At 32.3% G+C, this 14,554-nt stretch overlaps 1 protein-coding gene across 2 annotated transcripts in view; it reads right to left on the bottom strand.

Moving 5' to 3' along the window:
* Positions 1-202: 202 nt before the first annotated feature.
* Positions 203-14,554, bottom strand: part of LOC143202196 (putative multidrug resistance-associated protein lethal(2)03659) — a 66,118-nt gene continuing 51,766 nt past the window's right edge. For both annotated transcript variants that reach the window (XM_076413514.1, XM_076413515.1), the window contains 3 exons: positions 12,472-12,787; positions 7,044-7,212; positions 203-636 (listed from right to left, as the gene is read on the bottom strand). In XM_076413514.1, coding sequence (XP_076269629.1) covers positions 607-636; positions 7,044-7,212; positions 12,472-12,787 — 515 coding nt within the window. In that variant the 3' untranslated portion in view covers positions 203-606. The remainder of the gene's footprint in view (positions 637-7,043; positions 7,213-12,471; positions 12,788-14,554) is intronic.

Here is a 14,554-nt window from a genome sequence, read left to right on the forward strand (position 1 = left end):
TCACTATTGCTTTCAAGAATGTTCCATACGTCTGATAACCGGACGTCTTTGACAGGCTCATTTGTTTACGTGTTTGAACTAATCATACAGCCTTGTGTCTCTTTTTAATTACAATAAAATGAGAAGGAAAATATTGCCTGATACTAAAACTAATTTTTGATGACGTATGTACAAGAAAACTAATTTAATAAAACAATCTAGATTTACTTAAAACTTTAATGTTTTTATTAACACATTAAAATAACAAATAACTAAAAACAAGTAAATTATAAATACGTAACAAATATTGCTAAAACTCCCTGACAAGTTTCTTATAAAAATATAAAATTTTATATTTCATCATCTTGTTTTTTAGTAGTTGGTTGGTTTTTAATAGTTAGTAGCAGTTGGCCGAGGCGACGTTCATCTATATCGACTCGGCAGTGTGATATATCATGACAATAAATTATTTGTACCTTATGTTACTGTGGACGACTAGCAGCCGATGAAAAGTGTTAAAACATGGATTGCTTTTCGTTCTTCTTGCTTCTTTATTTACTGTTCCTGGCGATATTGAGCGCTTTTGATTTTGGGTTGAATAACCTCGTTCTAATTGGTGTTTTGGGGTTATTTAAGTTTTTTAGTTCTATCGTAGTTCTGTAATAAAAAAAAACTTTGTTAGAAAGTGTGTATTTTGACGATATAAATTAGTTTTAAGCTTTAAGAGTATTGGTAGTCAAGCGTTCATTTCAATTGAGTACTTTAAATATATAATTTTTTAGATACAAAAACAAAAACTGGGACTGGGAATGTAGAATAATGCAGTTCAAAGAAAACAAAAACAGAAAATTGAGATACAAGAAATAGGGATATAATGAGACAACAAAAAAGAGGAAATTAAGCGTTATAGGACTTATGTACTATATATCTATCGTATTCGATGTTCTAACAATGCCAAGTATCTTGAGATAAATCTTGATGCAAAAAAATGTCAATACTAAGAAGTGTAATTGTTATCTGAAAGAAAATCTAAATTATCTGTACGTAATAAGTAGCTGTTATACAAGCTGATATAAAACATATAGGGATGTTCTGAGAGAAATAATATTAACATATTTCAAAATAAAGTCCTGAGAAGTATTGTGGATGCACTCAGATAGATACTACATGAGGAATTAGTTATACCAACACCTTTGAATTCCAACTGTCATAGAGGATATTAAGAGATTCGCAACATAACAAGACATAAGAAAGACTTTCCGTGTTAATATAGGTGCTGTAACTCTTGGATAACATTGGACTGGGATGCAGGTTCAAGAGAACCAAACAATGTTACCTTATATACTCCTTTAGGGATGTGTAAAAAGACCGAAGAGCGGCCCTAATTTTTGTTTTCTTTTATTCGAGACCTAATAAGGGCTAACGAGTCTTCCTAGATAGGTATCTAGTTTTAAGGGACTATAGAAACAAATTAAGTTAGTCGGTAACGACTAGTAATAAAATATTAACAACGAAAAAATATCTATCACACAAGACAGAAACAAAAATATATAAAAACCTAACAACCCTATAAATAAGATAAATAATTCTATAAATAATTTTTTTTCTAGTAATAATGCGCAGTCTATCTAGAAACAACAATGGCAAACAAATCGAAGAAAGGAAAATATAAAATCATACCAGAACCAGTGAGTATCGAATACAAATGTATTATGAATTGGAGAAGAAAACTGAACTATAGTCTATTCAACGTTCTTTACGTCATCAAGATGTTTAATGTATTTCCTGCCGAAATTTATAAATTCGAGTCAGAATCAGACAATATTTTCCTTCTCATTTTATTCTAGTTAAAAAAAGACACAATGCTGTCTGATTAGGTCGAACGTTTAAACGAATATTCCTGGCAAAGTCGTCCGGTTGTCAGAGGTATGCAAAATTCTTAAAAGCAAAAGTGATAAGAGGTTCTAACTCTAACCTATAAACTATTGTGGCTGTATAACTAACTGTAGTTTTTAGATGTACTATAATGTGAAAATAAATTATATTTGATAACATTTTTGTTCAATAATTTTATTTAGATTAGAATTTTGTCGTATGTCAGAGCCAAACTGAACTAAAACTCAGAGTTGATGTGGCAACATTGCGACGTCTTGACGTCACAAATTTAGATGACGTATGTACAAAATAACTTTGAATAGACTATAAATATGGCATGGAAATATATATATATATATAAAATATATCGTCAGTCAAATTAGTGGTTTGGCGACGATTTTGCAATTTAAAATTCGTCTATTGTTGGCTCGTCATCAGAAAATGTAAGTTGCTGGTGAAGTTGCTAAAACATGTAGATGGTATGACTACAGAATATGTATAATGGTGTAAAGTTGGCTTCGCATATGCTGTTAAAATTTATAATAATACATATTTGAATATAAATTTCCTCCTACTCGTTATAAGAAGTTATACAACAAATATTATTAACGTTGTTATTACTTCCAAAGCCTTAAACGGATTTCGCCTACATTTCGGCGCATTTTAAGGAAATTTCCACTGAAATTCCACGAACAATATTCACTTTTCGCATAGTTGGGGCTACGGTAAACACTAGTTGCTCAAAGATGAAAATCGAGGTGGGACCGAATAACCCGAATTTTCCTGATGTATAACAGAACGTTAACGGTTTAAGTTGCGCCATATATCTTGAGGAAAGTTTTTTCCCCGCACATTTTCGGAAAACTTTGATCGTATATTTTGCCCGAAGGAGAGCTCTGAAAAGGGTATTTTTGTCGAAGGAAGAAATCCAAGTTATTTTCGACGGATTGTTTGTTTAATATATGGGATCTTTCTCTCGCGAAGCTGATTAGAATAGTTGGTCGGCGGTATATATAAAATGTTCTCTCGGCTGTTGAAAAGCTAATTCATATTCGATTTTTCAGAAAGTAATCACTCTTTATTTTAAGGTCTACGAATAAGTTTTTTATTCTAATTCGTAATTTTGAAGCTTTATTTAACAAAAATTTAATTTGATTTTATTATTAAAGTTAATTTATGTAAAAGGTGGCCAAAATAAGTCGAAAGGAGCAATATATGGTGAATATGTCGGATGGATTTTTCCTAGTTGTGATATTCTAATGTTGAGAAATAGTTGCAATTTGATTGCAATTAAATTAGACAGTTTGTATTGGATGCTCAGTTCAAATGCAACCATTTATAGCAATCTCCCATGATTTAAAAAGAGTCGATGTATTTTATCTACAGATTCCTTTAAGTTAAATAAGAAAAATAGACAGTTCTCGTTCATCAGCATCAGAATCTTTCAGAAAAGTAGAGTTTCCTGTGGCGTAATGCCAAGGACAAAAAGTCATTGGTTAGTCCTGTATGGTAATCTACATCGACGCTGATGCAGAACAATCATGGCCATAAAGTTTTTCTCTGCATATGGCGGAATGTGTCTCTGCCGTAGTCTACCGACGTTATTTGACCAAATTGAATGATATGTTGTTGCAAAAAGATTGAAAGAAAAGCAATAGCGAGTAACAGCCGAAAGGCCATCTTCTTAAATGCGGTACGTCAGCGTACAATGAAAAAGTTTTGCGGTACTTACTAGACATTGTCTTCTAATTACAAATTGTTGATGAATATATTGCCAAACCAATATCGTCTTTTCGACATAGTTTCCCAATATTGTCAGAAAGTTGGAAAAAAGTTGCAGAGAATAATGGAAAATATTTCGATTAATATATATTGTACCAATATCTCCCAATAAACGTCATTTTAAGTAAAAAACACCCAATATATTAATACAGAGTATTAAGTCGTTAAGTTGATATCAAAGAAAAAATCGGGTTTTAAACATTTTAGTTACAGTGACTTGGCGAGAAATTTTACGCTTTTCTAAAGTGATTTTCCGTGGATTTCCACGGGATAACTTTCCCCTTATCCTTTAGAGATAGACGTATAATTATATTATAGGGTATTGAACTTCTTTTTATTAGCACAGTCGCAGTGCCCCAACTTCTTAAATTTTGTTAAAGCCGACTTATATTTTTTGATCAAATCGTTGTTAATTTAAATAAACTTTTTTTAAGTAAACTTAGCATTCTGTAATATGTAATAATTCGTGACATTTTGTTTATAAAATATTGGGAATTATATAATTTTTATCACTGTAGTATTTACTATCTTGAATAGCTAAGAGGTGGAATAGTCCTTTCAATAAAATAGCCAGTGAATATATGATGTCGAATATACTGACAAATTCAGTTTGTAAAAACGTTTTAAACTCGGAGAACAGGTAACCGATCCAGTCTGTAAAATTTTACTTATCTTGGTACTGGTCGACAGGCATATGTCTGCAAAATCGTTCAAAACATTAATGTTAATAATTAGAGGTTATCAACTGGCAAACGTTGTTTTGGGCGTTTGTTTTAATACATTTATAACTGTTGATGAAAATGACAAAGCCAAAAACTTAGATAGTTATTTCGAACAGGAACGAGACAAGTTGTTCCAGTTTTATTGAAAATATTTTTTAGCATATTGCAGCTGTATTTAATATTAATATAAGTACTAAGAGAGGGTGAATACAAAGAGTCACACAATACAAAGCAGGTGACGAATCAAGACCACCTTGATGTTATCTCTATTCAAGATCACAATGAAACGATCATCAAATTTATAAAAACAGTGAGTAGTTTTTTCGATATAAACATAATTTAATATAATAATTTCAGAGAAAACTGTTAGCCTGGAAAGTATCCATAGAATATTTAGGTATATTTAGGTATATGGAAATATAGGATTTAAATGGTGTAAAGACAACGCACGAAAAGATCCAAAGGAACTATGAGACATAGCTTTTAAAAGTAGTTATGTCCAAAATGTAATTATACGTAATATCGAGGTAAATAATACGGTTTTGTTTATTATGTATATGAGTCCTTAATAATGTTATTCTTCTTTTCAGTTACCAAATAAAATAGAAATTCATATTTAAAATAATGTGAGTGGATTAGTCGTACAAATATGCATGAAGTCAGTTATGTATCTACAAGATTCGAATGCAAACTTGGCAGAAGAAAATGGGCTTCTAACAGAACTCACTGAACATTGACAATTTTGATATATCTTAACAAATATAGGACATTGAATTTCAATAATGCTATTCTCACAGTTCCCAAGTGACGATTGTGCCATTATTGGGTACTCTTTAGAGTTATTTTCTTTATTTATTCATTTTCTTATCAAGTGTTACACTGACAGTACTTTTACTTAATGTCCTTCAGTACTTCACCACATGTCATGGTTAGTGTGACTGGAATACTCATTCAATTATGTAACAGTTCTAGTATTTTTTAAAATTTTTATTTCAGTTACGGTCACAGAGTATAGTATTTACCGACGAATTGATGATGGAATTTAGGTTATTTGCTTTGATAAATCATAGTTCAGTTTTTTCATCTAAATTTTGTTTCCGTTGGTTGCTCAAAACTAATTTCTTAGCTGTGAAATATAAGATAAATAATCAAATAAAGTCGAAGCGCGTTAAAAAGGTCAAACTTTTGAATGCGGATATGATGCTTAAGAAACGGTGAGCGACGTCAATGTTCGCACTTTTAATTTTAAATTAAATGTATTTTTAATAATCTATAGTATATTGTTATTATAAATCAATAATTTTATGATTCTTTATTACTCATTTAGCTTATTGTTCTCATTTTGCATACCAGGACAAGCAGAATCAACACTACATTTTTCTGCTAATAGATCGACAAAATCAATCAACGAGCCCTTAATCGCTGACATATTGTAAAGGCAGAGGAGTGCCTTATTTTTTATTAATGGGAAATTATTATTATAAAATATCTGCAGACATAATTTTAGTAGAACTTTTAGTTGACTGATACTACGATATATTTCATTGAAATTGTTTGGTAGCCTAAAAAATATCGTCGATAGTAACGTTTACATATTTTTGTCATGCCGATATAACGTTATCGTTCCATACCTATTACTTCCCCATATCCTCGAATTTAGGTCGCACTCGTGTGCAATTGAAATGCCGATCACGTTACCTTGTAATCCAAAAGTTTTCGAGCACGACATGAAAAATGTTTTTTTTTGTTTAATCGCCAGTCCATATACGGCATTTATTTGCTTAGTTTCTCTATAAGCTTTGATTAATAATTAATTAAGCGCTTAATATGTTTTAGGACACAGTTATATTATGATTCCCTATTAGGTTTATCGATTAATATAGAGTAGGAGGGTTGTATTTTATATTTCGGGATTTATGATCGAAAATCAATTAGTTCTCACAAAGTGTTTTAATGTTTTATAAGATATTCTGCATATAGATCACTACTTTCGGTATAATTTGTGAAGATAATATTATCTATACATACCAGTTGTACCGGAAAGTTCCAGGCCTTGCCCTGTCGGACTACAAACTTTTCGTATCAGTGGGGCATGCGCTTGCGGAGCAGTACTTAGCCAATTTTGAAGAAGTTAGAAAATGGGCCGATGAATAGTTTAGATCAAAGGACAAACAGTTCTTTTCGGCATTCGTAAATTGCCTGATAGATAGACAAGATGTATAAGATCAAATGGTCAATACTTTAATAAATACATATTTCCAATTCTTGAAAACTATGTAGTTTTTTTTTTCGAAAAAGACGGCGATTACTTTCCGGTACACCTGCTATTAAGTTCTTTGAACATACTTACAATTTATAAGAATTGGCAACGTTGCAAAATTAAATTTTTGGATTCTTGTTCGCAAGTTTATCTGGGCCTTTCTCTAATCTTTTCTCAATAATGGTTGTTTTTCTGCAGATAGCTTTTCTAATTTAGTGACGGTATTACATTACAAATTATTACATATTTTTTTCATCCGATATATCGAAATATCGATATTTTTTTCGGTGGCCAACACCCCTACTTCTACGTATTAATAAAGGTAGTAGTGTTAAGGTAATAATAATAAGTGAATAGGTATTGTAAGACCCATATATGTAGAGACATATTTAATTGTTATTTTTAATACTTTATTCAATGCTTACCTTCTCAGCAATATTAGCTAAATATTCGGCAGTGCATTTTCCAGTTTCCTTCACTAATCCGTAGAAAATACCTTGGTGATTTTGTAGGAGTATATGGGGATGGTCGAATTCTATTGCCTCGCCGGCGTCCATCACCAGTACTTTATCCGAATCCATGACTGTATGCAATCTGAAATATAGAATAACAGTGATATTTTTATATCTTAATTTTATATTCAATATATATATATATATATATATATATATATATATATATATATATATTAAAAGTTTCATGATTAACTAACTAAACTAAAGAAGATTTATTCTTATAGCAAATATCAGATATTAACATTAGTCAAGCTATGTGTGAATTATATGAAAATATCATGTTTTAAACATGTGGGAATTGCTGCAGTAAGAGTAGACATACAAAACGATGTTAAAGTTTGTATTTGAGTCTTAGACCTGGACTTGAAGAAATACATTAAGAAAAAATTTCCAGCGCGGATTAGTTGCAATATTTTAATAGCAGTGGCGGCTTTGGATAAACAATTTTAAACTGTTCCGAAATTCTTGCAAAAAGACTACCTATTTTTTATAAATTAAGTCCATCTTACTTTTTTTTCTGTTCGCAAATTTGGTATTTTGTCACTTTGTCATTAAAATTGTTTATTTCGGAGATAAACTGTTTTTTTTTAATAGATAGCATGGAAAGAGCTGTTAAAAGATCGTCGGCCATTGCATTTCTGAGAAACCTTTTGATGCGCTTTAATGTTGAGAAACACCTTTCAGCCTCTGACGTTGTCATGGGAGTTATTACCGCGATTTCTAATAATTGTCTCCTTTAACGTGTTTTCTGCTAGATTGTTTGCTATTAAAAATTTTAGAAGGGGTAGTGCACCATTTAATGTTCTGCAATCTTTTCCTGAATAAATAACTGGTAGTTCAGTCTGTAATATTTCTTTATCAGGTGTGGGATAAAAGGAACAAACAGAAGTGAGTTTATCCCCAAGAAATTTACCGCAATACTCTCCAAAGTATTCCGAAAAGAAAAGTGATGCAGCTACTAGATGCTCTTTAAAATAAAATCGACCTTTGTTCAGTTTATTTTAACATCACACACTTCTAAAGCAGAAATTTGGTGATCAAATTTACTGCTACCGGGACTGTTGCGTTTATTTTCTGGTGGCTCATAACTTATTATATTCGATGCTTCACTAATGATGTTATCAAATGTTACTTCGAAGTTTTTCTAATAATAATGCATTCAAAATTATCGATAGCGTCCCTTATTCCAGTAGGTTCGATTTTCCTTCGAAATATCCCTGGATTCTTGGAAGTATAGCTCTCATCATATCCCCGAAGAGCGAATTCAAACGCTCAACAAAATGTAATGCAATTTATAATTTTGATAAAACATACCTATCTTTGACACATTTTCATTACACCTCTGTATATTTATCTAATGCGCTGAATCTAAGTGAACCATATTATTAGTTATTACCTAGTAATGTAAATTCCATACAATCATGAAGATTGATTTTAGAGTTTTCATGTCTTTATATTTTCAAATTTGAGTGCTTTAGATCGGTGACCCCTATTCCCATCCAAACTTTATCGCCAGCAAAAAGTAAACAGGGAAACAGTACATTGCACTTTTTTGTTACATCCATTCATTTTTTAAATAAATATCTCTATTAGACTTCCGCTTGTAACTTTCTCTCTACTTGCACTAGATTTCTCAATAATAATATCTGGTAATAGTCTACCTTTTCCTTTATATTCCAACTTTTCTTCGTAAAAATATTTAAAAAATGTCTTCACATTAATTAACAAAAAGACAACATTCTTAGTCACAGTTATTAAAATTGTTTATTAACTGGCCGAATTTCGCATAAAATACGAGCCATACGGCACTGGACTAAATGCTGGACACATGAGGGCAGCGGACTGCCGTGCGGGTGTTTGAAGAAGCTCGCAGAGCCCGATCGTGTGGCCCAGATAAATAATAGCGAAAGCGTCTGTGGGTAGCCTATCGACGGTAGGTTATTCCACTGGCCCATGTTACTTCCGTTCCATAGCCGCCTCTGTATAATATTGAAATATGACAGACATTAGAATAAAGTAATCTAGTTTAGCCTGGTTCTCTAATAGTCCACGGCCTTGAAACTTTGGCTTGAAGTTTCATCGCGCCTCTTCTTTTTTCAGTTCGAAATTTAAAAATTAGCCGCCATTAATAAAGGCCCTTCAACTTGTCGTCCCGTAATTGCCCGGCGGAATTTCTAAAAAATGACGAAAACCCAAACAATTATTTAAATCTCGTGGTGAAGAAAGAATGCCCCAAAGTATTTTCGGAACATTCCGTAGCCGGGCATCCTTTCCCGACTAAATGAAATTATATAAAGATGCGATTATTCTCGGGGATAAGATTTATAAACGCTTTCATAGCCTAAATTAGAATCGGGTGTATATTTGACACCATAAAAAACGGGAAACCCTCGAGAAGAAAAGAAAGACGCGGTTCTTGTTTCAGTTTTCCGAAAAAAAAACCGTTGCAGATTTTTTTATCGTCACTTTTTTGACCTATAAATTTAATGTGAACGCAAATAACTAAAACAAGTAGAGTAGCTTTGTTTTTACATTTATACTTTTAACATATTCGAAACCAGCAAATGGAATTAAATAGGTCTATAAATTAATTTATTAATTTATCACTTCAGCTTGATATCTAGTGCCATTATTACTCTAAGGTCAATTATCACTGGTGGGCAATATATACTTCTTGTAAATAAATTTCACATTTTTAGATTTTGTAGCATTTCATTTTATTCATTTCTTAGTCCAATCAGTAATGTTATTTGCAGCTGTTTTATTGTTATTACTTGTAGCGAATAGGACAGTATCATCAGCTACTGTTATTCATTAATTTGTGGAATTATTGTTGATATAAACCAAACATAATATTGCGTTTACGCAGTCGACAAGGCGACAGGACGGTTTTCCTACAGTTACGATAGTCTCGGGTTCGAATCCTGCTGGGGCATGGAAGTACTTTATGTTTGTGGTCTGTAATTGTAAATATCTTTATAGGCAACAGTGGAAAATCCGACAAGGAATAATCATCCTAGTCACGCCAGTAACCAGGCTGGGTAAGACCGAATGTCTTCTGGGATGGTCTCTGAGTTAGTCACTGGCCAGTCGGTAGGCTTAATGCCGAGTACAGTGGTTCCGAGCCCATGTTAAACTGTAGGTCCAGTCCAGATAAATCTTCGTTGGTAAACAGAAAACTTTAAAATACTTAAAAAAACATAATATTGATGCTAATTGAAATGGTAATTCTGTCCATTAAATATTTCGCTGTTAATTCATGTAGAAGCCAAATAACTATTTTTAGAAGCTCTAGCTAAGAAAAAGGAACTTAGGAACTTCAAATGAAATACATTGCCCACATCTTCTACGTATTCCAATATCTTCATCATCATCCTAGAGATTTAAGCGGCACGGATTGTTTTTCGCATTCATCTACGTTATTATTTTTGTTATATAAATATTTGTAGTGAATAATTTTGAAGAAGCAGATTATTTTTTTGTTCCAAAACTTATAAAAACTTTTTTCTCCTATTGTCCTCAAATATTGTAAAATATCTCAGAATATTTTACATTTAAACCTTAAAAACGTTAACGTTCTTTCGCACGCCGAATAATTTTACACAATACACCTTTTTTCGATCCGAATTGTGTATCTTTAATGGAAAATATCGTTATGTGAGCTGTAATTCATTTCATATTTTTATTGCGTCCAGTTTGAAGTTCCCCCGATGTGCCTTTTTTGTAAAAAAAGCCCCACGACAACGCACGCTTTCGTATAATCATCGTTATCATACAAATCCCGTTATTATTACAGTGAAGTTCGTCGAACCCGACTGTATTTTGGCTCTTTTAGTTCATTTTGAATATATACATATTGATGAGATACCATAATGCCTCTTAACTGAACTGAATGTTATAGTAATTAGTTTTAGAATAAGATAATAATGATTTGTTATATTAATAATTACTAAACTTGTATATTAAATCAATACATAATTAGTTTAATCCCAATAATTCAACGATTGTTTGACCGAATAACTTGAGTTATAAGACGATACTCTACAAGAATATATACGATTATTTGTCAAGAATGTATAGAGAAGGCTTACACCAAATTTCAGGTGAATTGATTCTTGTTATGATAGAAACAGAACTTGAGAAATCATGTCAATTATTTTTAAAATTAGAGTTTCGCTAAGAGATGTCAAAGTTTAGACGACGCATCACCTAAACAACTATATCTCCGAAAAAAATTTAAATTAAAAAAAATCCTACTAAGGGCATATTTTTAAAGGGTTAACATTTGAAAATATAAAAAATCGATTTTATAACATTTCTAGATCAAAATATTGCCTTAAAAATGTACATTTTGGTAAATAATAATAATCTATACAGTTTTTGATGAGCATACTTTGTTTGTTAAAAAAATAAAATAACATTTAAGTCGCAGTGTTTCTAAAAAAATTTTTGGCTTTCATAAATATCGGAAATAAAGTCTATATTAGGGAAGTTGGCTGCAGAAAGAATTATAGATACAACGACTTGGATATGATATTCAAAAAATGTCGATACTTATGTTTTTTCATATCGATATTTCTTCACTCTAACTCTAACAAAAATTCGATATTTTTCACAACTTCGATATTTCTTTTTATATACAAAAACAAATATTGACGCATCATATATCGATACCTCGATATACCGGCGAACGAAGAATGTCGATACTTATTTTTCAGAACATCGATATTTTTCCCTCCAACGGTAGTTTCTATACAAAATTCGTTTGTTGACTCGCTCCTTCAAAAATCTTTCGTTAATATCCCTAGTTTCTATACAAAATTCGTTTGTTGATTGGGGAAAAACAAAATCTCAATATGCTTCTTCAAAAACCATTCGTTAATATCGAAACTAAAAGTTCGATACTCTCATTCAGAACTATAAAAAAATTTCATTTTAAATCTGAAATCAAAATTTCGATATCTTCCTTCAAAAACACTAGGCTTTGAATATCGATGTTTTAGCCCAACATTCTCATTTACAACTATCGATATTTTATTGATATCTGAAATCAAAAGTTCGATATGCTCCTTTAAAAACAAAGGATTAATATCGATATTTTAATTTGAAATTAAAAGCTAGACAGTCTTATTTACACCTATCGATACTTTTTTGAAAAAATATCGATATATCGATCGATCTTTGGCATCCATAGTCTATTTATCATAACCAATTACCGCGAGAGTGCCTCAAAACAAAATAAAGGTAATTTATACCATCCATTTAGCCGAATCGAACCCCCGGTCCCGGTTTCGTTAGCATTCCGTAGGCGACGCGAAATTAATTTGGACAATCTTACCTGTGCGCAATAGTCAGCACCGTACAATCGGCGAACTTCCTTCGTATCGTCGACTGGATTAAAGCATCTGTTTTCGGATCTACGTTCGCGGTGGCCTCGTCTAAGACCAGGATCTTATTATTGCGCACTATCGCCCTCGCCAAACAAATTAGCTGCCTCTGGCCTAGGCTGAAATTTGCGCCACCCTCCGACATTTTGCTATCGAGCCCCGCTTTCAATTCGACGACGGCCTCCTTCAGCTCGACCTCCTCGAGCGCGTTCCAAAGGTCCTTATCCTCGTAGTCGTTGAAAGGATCCAAATTTGATCTCAGAGTACCTGAAAACAATTTTGATATTAATTCGTTGATGATACATTCGTTAAAAAGTACTCGACGTTTTTAAATTGGCTTTGGTTATCGTTATTTGAAAACAATTCAATATTTTAGTAGGTGCTTGTATGTTATAGATCAATGGACATTCTGGTATTTGACACAATGAACGCCTCATTAGTAACAATTAGTAGAAATAAAATCATATTCAGTTACTTAGTACAACAAAATGCATAAATCTATACAAACAAAATATTATAAATAACAGATATAATATTTTGTTTGTCGTTTCTCCAATATGAATGAGACATCGGTCCACATCCATGATGATGAATCCGTGAATCGATGAAGCTTGCAGAAATTATATTTCGGCCTAAAAGTGTGTTAATGTCTAAGAATTATTATTGTAGGCCTATATATATTTTAAAGGAATTACAACAGATGCCGTTACTGTGTATTAAATAGTATCGGGTACATTTGTAACCAACTTCATGACCATGATGACCAACATGAAAAGTGTAATTTCAGTTTCATACAGTGAGTTGAAAATATCTGAATCTGCTTCAATCTGAAGATAAAGATGGCGGAAGGTCATCTAATATGTGTCAAGCTTAGGAAAACCATGCTACAGCGAAAAAAATCATGTGGGCTACCATCAATGTGGTCATGTATCAATATTAACGGCAAAGCCGAATATCCATGGCTCCAAACTCATGCTCTGTATTTGGTGGGATCAGCTGGATGTGGTGTACTAGCTGAGCTAATAAAACCTAATGAAACCATCAACGGGGATCGCTGTCGACTACAATTGATGCGTTTGAGTTGCGTATTGCGTGACAATCGGCCGTAATATGAGCAAAGATACAACAATGTTGTTCTTCAGCATGAAAACGTTCGACCACAGATTGCAAAGCCGGTGTAAACACACTTGGAAACAAGAATGTTTTCACCATGGGGAGTTCTACCTCACCAGCCATATTGTCCAGGCCTTGCTCCTTCTGATTACTACTTGATCCGACATATGAGTTATGGTCTATGTGAACAGCGCTTCGCTTCTTATGAAGATTCCAGAAAATGAGTCTGCATCGATTTTTACTGCAAAAGCTTCAAATTTAAAAAATCTTTAAAACTAATTTATAGGTCTATAACTTTCTATACAAGTGAAAAATATCTCCAAAAGTTTATTGAAATTCAAAAAAATCATATTGAAAAATAAACCCTAAATAAATTTAAATTTACCCCATCTATCGTACAGCTCAGTATTATACACTTTACACATTTTTAATTAATTTAACCTTTTACTATATACAACTCGTGGTTTTAAAGAAGAGGTCATAACTGAGACCGTCTTGTAATTTCATATGAAAAGGCTACTGTGGTTGAAATTTCAGTAAAACAGTTTTTGTAGCGACAAACAATTCAGGATCCGCTTTGCCAAAAGGTACATTCACCTGTGAAAGATAGAAACATCATTTCATCCTTAAATAGATAATTGAATACAATTCAAAGGTCAAAGGAACAGTTTTCTGTCCCCTGTTTCCAATTTTCTCATCCATTGACATTTCTGCAAATATCTTTTCTATACCTATATTTATAAAAATGAACCGTTGTTCGTTAGTCTCGCTAAAACTCGAGAACGGCTGGACCGATTTGGATAATTTTGGTCTTGAATTATTTGTGAAAGTCCAGGGAAGGTTTAGAATAAATATGAAAATGCTCGAAATTAAATAAAAAGAACAATTTTGTTTTTGCTTTGATGTCGAGGACAGAATCCG

This window comes from Rhynchophorus ferrugineus, unplaced genomic scaffold (assembly GCF_030347505.1).
Source record: "Rhynchophorus ferrugineus isolate W39M unplaced genomic scaffold, kcgeb_rfMv2 rfM9, whole genome shotgun sequence".
Taxonomy (NCBI): domain Eukaryota; kingdom Metazoa; phylum Arthropoda; class Insecta; order Coleoptera; family Curculionidae; genus Rhynchophorus; species Rhynchophorus ferrugineus.